Source organism: Drosophila guanche, unplaced genomic scaffold (assembly GCF_900245975.1).
Source record: "Drosophila guanche unplaced genomic scaffold, DGUA_6, whole genome shotgun sequence".
NCBI classification, from domain to species: domain Eukaryota; kingdom Metazoa; phylum Arthropoda; class Insecta; order Diptera; family Drosophilidae; genus Drosophila; species Drosophila guanche.
In genome coordinates, this window is record NW_022995749.1 from 989,087 (window position 1) to 1,002,704 (window position 13,618).

Consider the following 13,618-nt stretch of genomic DNA (forward strand, 5'->3'; position numbering starts at 1 on the left):
TTGGGCGCTGTGACGGGGGGAGCATGCTTACAAACAACAAGGAAACAGCCTAGTCAAGTGGACTCGCCCAAAAAATGAAATAGTTAACTTTGCTGTTGATATTTTGAGTTGTTTGTTGTGCCTGCTGTATTTTTTGATGAATGATGAATTATTATTATTTTAAATATACATTACATATACAACATTATACTTTACTTTACATTAAATATTAAAATGGAATTAAAACATAATAGAAATATTCATTTGAAATGAAATAAACTTGTGTACATTTAAAATATTTAATATTTAAATTAAAGTCATTCCGTATATTTCGTTTATCTTAGTACATAAAAAACTTTTAGCTACATATATTTATTGTCCGAATGATTGTACCTATGAAGATAATTGAATAATCCCATCACTAAATGCAAATATATTTAGCTACCCATAACCCTAGGGCCCAACCTCGTAGCGGTCCTGGGTGTGGAGCGACATTCTTCATTTTTCTTATTTTCCCACACACAGATGCACACACCCATTGACCCACACACACGCGATCATCGCCATTAAAGCCAACAAATACAAGCCGATCGACCGCCCTCCTCCGTGTGTGTGTGTGTGTGTGTGAGTGTAGGAGAGCATGAGAGACGGCAGTGGGACAGAGAGCGAGATAAAGAGAGGCAGAGAGAAAGACAGAGAGAGAGAGAGAATCTGCGGATGCTGCGTCGACGCTGTGGATGTGGCTGCTACTGCGACTGTGGATGTAGAAGTGGATTGATGGACACACGATCGCTGCTCGTTCGGGCAACAGTGGCAGCCACATTAGTCGCAGCAGACACGGGTGACGACCAACAACACAAGAGTGGCAGAGAGCGCGGCAGAGATTCGCACGGTAAAGAGAGAGACGAGTCGAGACGAGAAGCGCGCGCACGGATCAGTGGATGCGGATTAAACGAATCTGAGCAAATCGCGAGTGTCTATCTCCATGGAATGATCGATCGATCTGGTCGCGCGGGAGGTCCAACTGCCAACAAAGATCAAAGTGTATGTCCCCCAGCCCCAACCATTTACGATAAGGTGTGGATAAGTGCGTGATAATTATCAGAAACCCAGATCGTTTGGCCCGAAAATGTGCTAATCAGATCTCAGTTTTGGTTCAACAACTCAGACGCCCCGTCGCAAAGTGGCGATCGAAACGTAACCGGGCACCAGTGCTCCAGCACCAACTGGCGCCAATTTGTATACAAATTTCATGCCTTAATTGAAACTAACATTATAGCCAAGTGGCAAGTGCGAAAAGTTAACGACTAGTCAACAGCTCTGCTTGCTCCGCAGCCCCAGTTCCAGTCCCAAAACATCTATTCCTCCCTCCATTTCGCGCAGTGTGCAAATTGAATCTCCGTCGCAGGGGCAGAGAAAGTTGGCGGAGAAAGAGTAGCGGTGGAAGAGCAAAATCAACAGCCGGTAACCAACGAAGCAATTGTGGAGTTCTTCAGTCAACTAACGCCGCCCGACATGGACCCAGGTAGGTGTCAGCCCCTACATTCAATATATCCAATATCCAGTACTGGCCTCGATCGATCTACATGTGTAAGGTGCCGACGGCAATGAAGATCTCCCTGGTTAATCCTACACAGCCACTCAAATCGTCAACTCAAGTGTTTTGCCAACAAAGTGATCCGAGTCCCAGGTCCTGATGGAGCTCAACTCGGCTTCCTCCCCGCCATCGATTGAGGTATTCCACTCACTCCCTTTGCCCTTTTTGGGCCAGGCCAAGAGGGGACAAGTGTTTGCTTATGATTTTGTCGTTTCAAAAGGTTGCCGTCGCTGGCCGCGCATGATCGACAGCCTCGCGGTAGCCGCGACTCGTGTTTGCCATCGAAGATGGTCACCCAGCTCCATGCCCCTATCCATGCCCTTGCCCATACCCATGCACATGCCTTCTAATTTAACTAATGATCGTTGTAATGTTTGTGCCTTTTGTCGTGCGGTCTTCACTTTGTCTGCAAGTGTCCGTGTCTCTGTTTGTCCATGTGCTTTGGGCCAGAAAACAAAACCACCGAAAACTCCAACCCATTGGCCCGAAAATAAATGAGAAATGTGTGTAAAGATTTGCTTTGAGCTACCCCAAAGATGTATTGACAAAACGCTGTGAAATTGAATAATTTGGCATGCGTTGGTTTCCTTAGGGCTGTAAATATATTGGTTAATAGTGGTTAAACATGGTTAACTTTCGCGAAATGTAAAAGATGGAATCATCATTGGAATTAGTTGGTGAAGGTAGGAAAAATGGAATGCAAGCGATTAAATGACAAATTTTTTTAAATTTCTAAAGAGTCCTCTAACTATCTGACTTGAGGATAGACTTTAAATTCGATTAATATACATATGTACATTGGAAACAAGTCCTACAATTTTCCCAGTTGAAAGTTACGATTGTACGATCAGTAGAGACACTGTTTTAAGGGACTGTTTGGTCAATCCATTGTTAAAATATGGATCTATCTATTATCCTTTTTGGTTAGTCAAAGTAATCTGTAGTTCTGATTCCCTGCTGTAAGTATTTACGGAGGAGATCTTTGGTTCATTTAATTTAGAAATTCTTTCTATTACTGATTAGATTTTATATGTTTATCTGTTTCCCCTCTATTTTAATTCAGAAGCATATTCCATATATTCAACCCACAATGGTAGTAAAAATTATTGGAAATAATAAAACATGCTTGGGACAGGAAGACAACAAAAAAGGTCGCAAAGTCCCGCACTTTGGTCCATTAATGACTTGCTTTCGATGTTTTGACATTTTGTTTGTACGCGCCTGCTGGCCGCTTTGTTTGCACGGCTGCAGACGTCGACGAAGATGCAGAAGGAGGCGCAGAGACGTAGACGAAGATGGAGAGACGGGAGAGTCGCCGTTGCGGTGGCTATGAAGATGCACAAGTGCGTGACTAACGGCCACCGGTAGCCATCTACTTCGGTAGCTAAACATGAAAAGCCCACAAAACACCGACGACCAACGACCGACAACCGACAGTGCCGATGCGAGATGCTAAAATCACAGAAATGGGCAGTAAAACAAAAGACGTAGACCCCAGGCCAGACCAGACCAGACGAAGATGTAGACGCAGCCACAGGCCAGAGTCTCGCACTGGTACTATGATGGTCACAAAATGCAGGCAAACACTTGAGATGCACGTCGCGTCAATGTGTACACGCCTTAATGGAAGAGTATACATATGTACTTATTTACGGGTGGCACAGGAGCAGAGACAGAGCGGAGGTAGGGTACGGGAACGGGAACGGGAACGGGAACGGGTACGGGTACGGGAACGGAGCATTATAAAAGCCCAACCTGCGGCTTCCTCCAGCTGATTGCAACTCAAGTTTGGGACAACGCTTCAGTGACCCCGCGTGATTGTGTGGCGTCGCCATTGTCGGTGTCGTTTCCCCCCAGAGTTCCATAATTAAATCACTTCCCCGTCAACTGATGCGAAACTCTTTCATTAAGCGACTTACGACTTTGGAAATTATAATTCGCAACTTCGGGACAATTTTAAATGCAAAGATTTTTCTCCGAAAGCTTGTTCCTTCTGTTATTCCTTCCTAAATTTGAAGAAATTTTCCAAGTTTCCCCTACATAATTTAATAGTTTCAGATCCCTAAGAACTTGCCTCAGCTGCAAATACATTTCTTTCTCCCCAAGGATCGCTCCTTTGACATTTGACAAGTGTGCAATGCACACACTGTGGTTGAGGAGCAAAACCACTCATTATCATAAATTTAATGAGTTTCTAATCGCTGGTGCTGGGGGGGCACGTGTTCGCGGGATAATGAATGGAAGCTCATCAATAAGAACAACATCTGGATGTGAACCCTAACCCCTTGGTGGCCTGTGTCAATTCCCGCGGGGTTGCAGCCACAACCGGAACTGCACTAGGAGTACCACATAAATACTCATAGACTCCAACTGCACTTCCCATCGTCCAGAGTCTAAAGTCAGAGGCAGTGTCAAGAGAAGTCAAGAGTGGGCGAGCTGCAGAACACATGGCTAGATTTATGCATCTTGCCGCTGTCAGCGACGGGCGTTGCACATTGCTCGAATGCCAGCGAACCCGAACCGTACTCGTCCCTGTCCGGGGCCCCGGGAGCCATGCCAGGGAGTTGTGTGTGTCGGTGTCGGTTCTAGTACATTGCCAATGATTGGTCGGATCTGTTGGATGGATGTACGAGTTTTCGATTTGTGGCTTCTATCTTCTGTCGTACATTTCGGCTATGCGCTCGGCTCGCATTGTCCACATTCTTGGTACGCGTAATTGAAGTCACCGCGACATGTCTTTGTTGGGTGCCACCCCTTTCTCGACATTCCCTTAGCACTGAGGAGCAGCCGTCATATTTCCTAGACTCCCATTTTGCGATCAGCTCCGGAGAAGGGCTCTGGGCGGTGCGCTGCGCTGCTCGTATCTTTGTGGTGGCTGCCGTGATTTATGGACTCATTAATTTCTGTTGACAGACAATGCTGTTGACGCTGAAGGAATCTATTTAGCTTTATGTACTTTTGATTCCCACTTGCCGGAGCACGGAGCTCGCAGCTCGCAGCTCGCAGCACAGGGCGCCTATTTTATGACTTTCATTTATAATTTGAGGCACTTGCACTTGATCCGCCTAGCATTGTTAGTCAGGAAACTCGAAATGTGAACAGCAGATCTTTACAGACGGTGATTTATGTATGTAATATGTATATACTATGTACTATGAACCATTGAGCATTATCGAGACCCAGAAAATGCTCATCGATATGGGAAGAATAATGACTAAATGTTGGAAATTGACCATTAATGCAGTCTATTTATTATGGATTTAATACCAGTCAATATAATCTCAGGGGACTAAATTAACAAGGGAAATTCCTTCTCTCAGCTTGTTCCTTAATGTTCATTTGCATGGGGAAACAGCATCGATCGATGTTGTGTAAACAAATAGCGATCTCTTTTGCATTGATAACACTTGAAATTGAACTTTTGCAGATTAAGATGGAAAATGGCATTGCCAGCAGTTCAAGAAGAGACAGGGGAATACTTCTGCTTCCTCTTTCTCCCTGGCTGGGCGACTCTGTGAAATTTACTGATAAATAAATGCGATTGTGCGGCAAATTGTGCAACGCTCCGAATGCGAAATTGTCGACAAGTGCTGCTCATAGTTAGTATATAAATGAAAGGAACAAAATAAAACTAAAATAAATAACAAAATTGGAATGAAGACTGCTTTTAAAGGGTGCTATTTATATGTCTCAGAAAGAACCCAACAAAGTCTGCAACTATGTATGAATGTTTACAAAATATTTACATACATTTGTATGCATATGGGGACAGGGGCCACGCGGCGTATACGCAATGCAATTGCCGAGCCTCAGCACAACTCAACTGAGTTGTTAAATTAATTTTTTCTGCAAATGCGAATGCATATAAATTTCATAAAAAGAAAATCACACAAATTAAACATATATGAAGCGGCATCTCCCCATCGCCTCCCCAGGCGGCGCTCTGTCAATCAACCTGCCTTGCCACTGGGGCTGCCACTGGGTCTGCCGAAGGAGAAGGAACCGCTTGCCAAGACCCAAAGATTTATGGGAACAGGCCGCACCACATGCACATGTGCATAAACCCAGAAATTGTACAGTATTCAAAAAGGAAATTCAATTTGCCATGCACTTGAATACCCTATCGGGGAGGGTATGGGTTATGGGTTATGAAACTTGTGATGGAATCAAAGATCAAGAACTTTTAGTGCATACAAAATTCGTTTTAAGCTGTTTCAAACTTTGTCGCGTTTTTGTAACGTTTTGGGGCGTTCCATCCGCCAACAGATTGGATCAAACACCAAACATACAGCCCGAAAAAATATTGCCCTCAATATCAAAAACATAATTTCATGCCAAATTTATATTCCATTTGGTCCCACAACGAATTAAAACACACACACACACAAACACAATCCAAATTGGCAGCCATTTTGATATTGTATTGTATTATTTATTTTATTTGTTTCCCTTCAGTTAATGTTGTGAATATTTAGACAATTACTCAGAGTTTTCTACGATTTAATACAATTAAGTGGGCCATTTTCTCAGAACGCATGGCTTGACGTGAAAACGTGTTAATTGACGGGTCGCTTATTAATTTGATTTGAAATGTTTATTTATTGTTGAAACACAACAAAATGCCCGAAAAGTATTGTTGTCATCGAGGGTTCTTTTTGCCCATGCAATCACTTCAAAATGTGTCTCATAAATCTTACAATGTATTTGAATGATCGCATAAACAGAATTTCTTATCAATTTGATATGTTGGAATTTGTTAAATTCAATTAGGCAGAAAATAAGTTCATTGCCTCTCGACATTTGACATCAAATTTGTGCTCGCCAGCAAATAATTTCTAAATGAAATAATCTCCACATCATTCGAATCAAATCAAATTACGAATACGAGTGTGTACGAGTACATTTATTTCAGTGCACTTTTAGTTCCAGCTTATCAACCAGACAAGCAGGAAGAGGACGATGCAATCTCGTTTATTGCCAGATCATTATTTCGCATCATTCCGAAACGATAAGAAAATGCATTGCTAAAAACAAATTCAGAATAATCGATCTACAGTAAAGTCAAGTAAAAGGAAGCCAGGATTTTATTTACATATGTCTCTCTGACTATTCTCTTGGATAGCTTCTCCCTACTCTTATCGAAAATAAATCATTAAAAAATAGTTTTAAAGTTGGAAAAAATCCCATTGCAGTCCACACTGTAATCACATACTCGTAAATCTATTTTTTAGCAATTTAGTTTCGTTTTTTCTTTGCCGCTTCGTCCATTTTGTTTAGCAAAATATTATTTTTAATTAGTTCTAGTTAGTTAACATTTGTTAATTGCTCCCGTAATTGGATTTACGCGCATCAGTGACTTTTTGTGAATACTTTAATGATATTTTAATAATTTATAAAAGGAGTCGAAAAATGGCAATTTACAATTTTAAGTGCCGTCGGCATTCGTTTGTCAAAAAGCGCAAGTGTTGAGAAATTTCCAAGAAAATGAAAGGGAAATGAACGGACAAACATTTCTTTATGGATTGGGTCGTTGGTAGCATTTTGTATGTAATTTGTTTATCGTTTGTGGAGTGGCAGTGGAAACAATGACCGACCATTGTATTCGGCAATTTCCCAGAATTTATGAATTATAATGTTGCCTTATAGACAATTTTAATTGAGCTTTTTATGGCATGCAGTGCGGGGAGGATACCGATACGAACCCTTAACCCACCCGCGATCTCTAGGAGTCAAGCGTGACGACCAGGCTATGTAAAAGTATAAAATTTCATGGCAAATAGAGCCATTTGTAAGCCATTTGTACCACCAAAAAAAACACACACACAGATACAGAACTCAGAAGCATCAGACAGCAGCTACCGAATACGTTTCGAATTTCCGCTGGCATCCGTAAGGACAACGGAACGGAGAGGAAAATCCATGGGCAAATATTTACCGGAATAGGTTCCAGGGCTGTTCGAGGCAAGGGCACGGCCATATGCATCTCCATTTCGTTTCAGAGTTTATGATTTTTTAAGCTGTTTGCCAGACCTCTTCACATTTTTGTAGCTGTTTGCCTTTCATTAACAGAAGCGGCTGCTGCTGCTGCTCAGCCTCGACTCCAGATCGGATTGGATCGTATCGGATCGGATCAGGCAACGATTTTGTAGGCATGAGTGTTTGCCTTGACTAAGTCGCTGACTAGTGGAAAGTCGGAAAGCCGGAAAGTCGGAAAGGGTCCTCATTAGATATAAAGTAGTACGCTGCCGCTCCTGGTAGCTGCTGCTGTTCTAAATGATCAGCGGCTTAACTCGAAATTAAACAAACAAAATATCTTTTAGCGTTCGAAGGTTCTTCGTTCCCGATGGCGAGCAAACAAGCAAACATCTCAACGGCGACCTGGGATGCACCTGAATCGCCTCTGATCGTGACCGACGCACGAAGATCGTTCAACGTTCAACGACGGTGGCATGTTTGCACCTCTAATAAGACCAACAATCAGTGCCGACGTATCCATCACCACTCCAAAGGGTCAACAAAATGTTGCACTTGCACTTGTGCAACGAATCCCTCCGAGAAGGGTTCTAAGTTAGGAATGGGAATGAGACTGTGGAACTGCAACTGCAACTAGCATCATCGCTCATTAATCAAATATGTTTTGGAGACTGGGCACGGCACGTTGCAAAATGTTTGCCAGCTACTTTTGACTCATCATCAGCATCCAGAGCCCGAGGGGAATGGAATCGATGTGTTGCTCTAATAGGGAATACGTGACTAATTTGCATGTGCGGGAGAGTACATTTTATTCTGGCTCGGAGCAGGCCGGATGTCGATTGGCATTGGCGGTCATAAATCACAGGGGAAGGGGAAATCAACACACAGCACACAGCAATGATGCAGCGATCATCATTGAGGGTGATGTGGTGGCGATTTTCAAACTTTTTTACCTAGCAAGTCACACAACAAAACACAACACAACCGATGGTCCATTCCAGTTCCAATTTTTCGGTTCTATTCTTATCGGTAGTCGCTCGGAATAACTCAAATATCATAATTAAACTCCAAGTGCTCAACTTTGGCTTCCATTAATCTTCCATAATTGCCCAAAATTGATGTCATGCGTATTTGAAAAGCCATTAAAACAACGCAGCACAACAATCTCCACCAATAGATCCAAGCAAAGACACAAAAAACAAGAGGATCCTCCATGTACATAGCTCATTTGGTGGCTCGACAACTAGAAGATATTTGTTGAGACAAATTTATGAACGTTTAGCACAAAAGTCAAGCACTCGGAGATAATGTTCACGAAGAGAACAAACAAATTGCAGCCCTCATTGAACATATTTCGAATACTTTTTGTCGACAACGACAACGACAACGACAACACAGCAGAAGAAAATCGGAAAAAACAGACAGACAATGGAGAACAGAAGTACAACAATTTATGGGATGCACGGGGGCGCAGATGTACGGACTAAAGGATATCCATTGACATATACTTTGGTGTCCATAGCTGCGTTAGCAAGTTATTTGAAGGTTGTAAATGATCAAATCCTTTAGCTCCAAGTTCTTTGCTTAAACTTCTCTCCTTCAACAGTCTTATATGCCCTTCGGCACTGCCATTTGTAAGGAGTACAAAAAGAGTGCAGCCAATGTGTAAATCTGTGAAGATGCCTCGCATTTGCTGCTCCATCCTATAGGTAGCGCATTTGTCGTATGTGTGATCTTTGACGTTGCTTCATCCCTTGGTGGCTCTGGCGCTGGATACTCCGCTGCAGACTCCAGAGACTCGGAGCAGGAGCCGAGCCCGAGACCCTCTATGTTTGTAACTCAATTCGAAAATAATTAACGATCACAAGATTACAAATGTCAAACATAATGTCAAGCTGGGGGCTGCCGCGATATCACATTTTTGCCACCGGCATACTGTCGCTGTCACTGGGGGAAAAATGGGAAAATGCCCTGGCTCCTGTCGTCCCGAATGTTCAAAGACCAAACACAAAATAAAACCACTGACTTGGTCCCCGAATGGAACTGGAAGTGGATGTGGGAGAGCCCCATCCACTCGCCAGACGCCGCAATGCGTGTGGGTCTGTGGCGAGTGCCAGCCGATTTGTTGTGACTTATGTCACTACAATTGTATCTCAAACTCGTGAGATATGTGCAAGCGGCGGGGAGTAATCCAAGTATCCGAGATTGGTGCAAATATCTGTGGGAGTTCGTGAAGCGATTTTGCACCGAGAACAAAAGTTTTATTCATGTCATAAATAAAGTCGTATACCGAATCCTGTGTTCAAACCCATGGATAGATGGATGATACTTATGTGGCAGAGAACGGATTGGAAAAACTATCCTGCAGGGGCTCCCGCCGGAACTGCTGTTGTGGCATCTCCAGTGGCTGGCGCCGGAGCTGCTGGAGAAGCAGGAGGAGCAGAAGGGGCAGCCGGAGCAGCCGGAGGATTAGCGACCGGTGGAGCTACAGGTGGAGCGCCAGGAGCAGCAGTTGGAGCTGCAGCAGTAGGAGCCACTGGTGCAGCAGTTGTCTCAGCAGTTTGATTCGGATCCTTTTGCCCGACTATAACCGTACAGTTGCGACAAATCACTGAAATTAGACATAAATAAATCAACTGAAATCAGTAGAACAAACTCAAAAATAACTTACGGATCTCCTCCGAGTCGCTGTCGCTGTCATCAAAGTAGTCTGACAAAATGCTAGAAAACCAGTCGTACGATCCGCGTTTCTAAAATTACAAATTATTAATTTAAGTGGAATAGAATGTTTCATTAGCTGCTTACCGTTTTGGCAGGACTCTGCTCTGGCTCTGGTCGGGCATGAGTGCCCAGCAAATTGAGGAGCAGGCAGAGGCCGAGTATTAAAACAAGTTCACTTCTAGTTGACATTCTAACTTTGACTGACTGCCAATATAGCTGAGAGACTGGTTTATATAGTGCGATAAATGGCACACAAATGCATGAATGTTGGTTGAGCATCTTGGACCACTGCCAAAGGAATATTGTCAGGAGATTCCAACAGAATTTTAATTATATTTGCTTGAGAGTAAGAAATTACTTGGATCGCTTCCGATTTAGTTTGATAGTTGATAATCACATCTGTTTCAAATGATTACACGGCATCCCATAGTCGAGTTATTCTTTATTTATCTCCCCGTAATGCTCTCTCAACATGAACAATCACCTTTTATGTGGGGAGATACCGGCTATTTCGGACTATTTGTTTCGTATTTATGCAGCTGCACGTTCGTCTGGCCCATTTGTCTGGTGGGGTTAGCCCGCAAGTGCAAGTGCCTGGCAATGATCATCGAACTGCAATTGACAAGTGCGCAAATCCATAACCATAAAGTACATGAAATTTGAAACTGTCTGTCGGATCGTTAGTCCAAGTTGTGGGGGTGTTGGCAACAAGTGTCTGCGTGGCTGGCAATTCAGACTGTAATACGATATACCTTCATGCCAATGGACTTGTAAGTCGCGAAATGTACTTTTGCATTCGATTTCTTGAATGAGGGTCGATACACCAGGGCACTGCCTGCCCTGCCCACTGCCAAGTCCCTTCTTTGTTCGGTTCCTTCCTGTTTTCTTTTGCAACTCGGGAGCGGAGCCCTATTGTGGTCCATTTTTATGGCGCTGGACCACGAATACGTGTTGTGCCAGCAAGTAGCTGCTGTGAAACACAATTCGAAATAAGAAGTCGGCGCAGATGTGCAACATTTCCTCCAGTTGCCTCTAATTGTATAGGAACTGCAGCGCAGCTTCAGAGCTTTACTGGCAGGTGCCATGACTGATGCATCCAAATGATGTGTGTTGATTTTATTTTCTGGATATAATTTAACTGAAAACCTTTGTTTTTCTTTTCTGGAGCAGTCAAAGACCTTTCTTTCACCTACTTCGTCCTAGGTGGTGATCTGTCCACAGTTTAACCTGCCTTAAAAGAGGGGGAAAATCTTTTGCATTTCCGCACGTTCGTTGCATTTGAATGGTGTTTTCCAAGTCCACATTCTGTGGTACGATTCTCGAAACACCCACATCCGCAGTTCTAAGAAGCAAATGGTAGCAGGCGATTTTTTCAGCAGAAGAAACGGACAAACCCCAATCCCTTCGCTTCTGCTGCTGCTCCCCAAACTCCTCACCGCTCTTATTTGCAGGCGAAACTAATTAGAGGCAAATGTGCTTTTGTTCGGTTGCCATTCGAGGGACTGCTCTTTGTTTATACCCTAAAGATGGGGCATGGAGATGTCAGGGAATTTTGGAAGAGATTATGATACAACTTGATGATCAATTTTGTCGTTTTATGCACATGAAATCGATACATATCTTTCAGCAATTAATAATTATTCTCTGACCATTCGGAAAATATCCTAAAGAGCATCCAAGCTTCGACTTGCGCTCTGTAACTTTTCTGTTTCCCTTGCTAAACTCTCTAACCCTCACTTTTCGCTCTCCCATCTCGTTGCAGAGTCGCAGTGTCCGCAGTACGGCGAGGTGAACCAACTGGGCGGTGTCTTTGTCAATGGGCGACCATTGCCGAATGCGACGCGCATGCGGATCGTGGAGCTGGCCCGGCTGGGCATCCGGCCCTGTGACATTTCCCGCCAGCTGCGGGTGAGTCATGGCTGTGTGTCCAAGATACTGGCGCGCTACCACGAGACGGGCTCCATACTGCCGGGCGCCATCGGAGGCTCCAAGCCGCGCGTAACCACGCCCAAGGTGGTCAACTACATCCGCGAGCTGAAGCAGCGCGATCCGGGCATCTTTGCCTGGGAGATTCGGGATCGACTGCTCAGTGAGGGAATCTGTGACAAGACGAATGTGCCCAGCGTTAGCTCCATTTCCCGCATCCTGCGCAACAAGCTGGGCAGCATTGGGCACCACCATGCACCGGGCGGATCGGCTGGCTCGGGATTGGGCAGTGGAAACAGCAGCAACGGAAACGGCGGGGGCGGCGGCAGCGGCAATGTGGGTGGCAGTGCCAGTCAGCTTGGCAGCAATGGCAACGGCATGAATGTGGGAAACACACACCCGGGCGCCCCGCATCATCACCACCATCATCATCAGACGGCAGCCGTGGCAGCGGCCAGCGCCCATCATGTCCACGCCCATGCCCACGCCCACGCCCACCTCTACAATTCCATCTATCAGCCGTACAGTGCCGCCGCCGCGTACAGCATGAAGGCCGTCTCCTGCGGCAGCCCCTCACCACCGCAGGGATCGGGCGGTCAGACGCATCCCCATCAGCTGCGCAGCGTGGCCGCCGCCGCAGCAGCCGCCCACTGGCCATCGTCGCATTCTGTCAGCGATATCCTGGCCCACCACCAGGCTGTCGCCTTGCGTGCCAGCTGCCAGGTGGGCGTTGGCGTTGGCGTTGGCATGGGCAACACAGTGTCGCCGCTGCCAATGACCCCGTCGCCGGTGACCGGTGGAGCCAGTGCGGGCCAACCGCTGCTCGACTGCGAGGGTGGACAACAGACGCCCTACAACTACTACATGTACTTTCAAAATGGAGGCATGCACCATCATCACCATCACGGCGGTATGATGGCTGCCGGAGCCACGGGCTTATGAGGATTCAGCAGGAAAGCTTCGCCGGAGGCCATTAGTCATTGTTTGAGCTGGGGGGTTGGTTATGGGTGCGAAACGCAGAGCTCTTGTCGGAGACGGTTCCAGTGAACACTTTCGCCGGCAAAACGTTGCCTTTACAGTGCATACTTTTGGGAGAAGTTTCAACGTGCCGACAGATAGTTTTGGATGCCAATTGGGACCATATTTCTATACGAATTTCATGTAATTTTGGAGATTTTTCTTTGTGTTTGTTTTTCTTTCTTGGATTGTTAGAGTTTCGAGTTGGATTTAGTCAGATGAACGGCAAGCAACTCTTTATGTTGAAGTATTGAATTCGGATTTGCGGAATGGTTAATGTTAATCGAAATATATTAAGGGATATGTATGGAAGTGTATGTGTTATATAGGTTCTTGTTCTCATAACGACTATTTGTACAATATGCTCACTAAGTAAACTAGTTGACTAATTTATGGCTACGATTA

General features: G+C 44.8%; 2 protein-coding genes across 2 annotated transcripts; one reads left to right on the forward strand and one right to left on the reverse strand.

Moving 5' to 3' along the window:
• Positions 1 to 774: 774 nt before the first annotated feature.
• Positions 775 to 13,532, forward strand: LOC117585336 (paired box pox-meso protein). Its single transcript, XM_034274775.1, has 2 exons — positions 775 to 1,504; positions 12,033 to 13,532. The coding sequence occupies exons 1-2, from the start codon at positions 1,495 to 1,497 to the stop codon at positions 13,136 to 13,138; spliced, it is 1,116 nt and encodes a 371-aa protein (XP_034130666.1). The 5' UTR covers positions 775 to 1,494; the 3' UTR covers positions 13,139 to 13,532.
• On the reverse strand, positions 9,777 to 10,493 carry LOC117585338 (actin cytoskeleton-regulatory complex protein pan1). Its single transcript, XM_034274777.1, has 3 exons — positions 10,355 to 10,493; positions 10,221 to 10,299; positions 9,777 to 10,160 (listed from the first exon to the last, which is right to left on the reverse strand). The coding sequence occupies exons 1-3, from the start codon at positions 10,457 to 10,459 to the stop codon at positions 9,907 to 9,909; spliced, it is 438 nt and encodes a 145-aa protein (XP_034130668.1). The 5' UTR covers positions 10,460 to 10,493; the 3' UTR covers positions 9,777 to 9,906.
• Positions 13,533 to 13,618: the final 86 nt, after the last annotated feature.

Excerpts from the sequence above, each read along its gene's own strand:
- LOC117585338 (XM_034274777.1), bottom strand. The coding sequence starts at position 10,459 with ATGTCAACTAGAAGTGAACTTGTTTTAATACTCGGCCTCTGCCTGCTC. Across the intron at positions 10,300-10,354 it reads AGCAGAGTCCTGCCAAAACG|AAACGCGGATCGTACGACTG; the intron begins GTAAGCAGCTAA and ends TTGTAATTTTAG. Across the intron at positions 10,161-10,220 it reads CAGCGACTCGGAGGAGATCC|TGATTTGTCGCAACTGTACG; the intron begins GTAAGTTATTTT and ends GTCTAATTTCAG.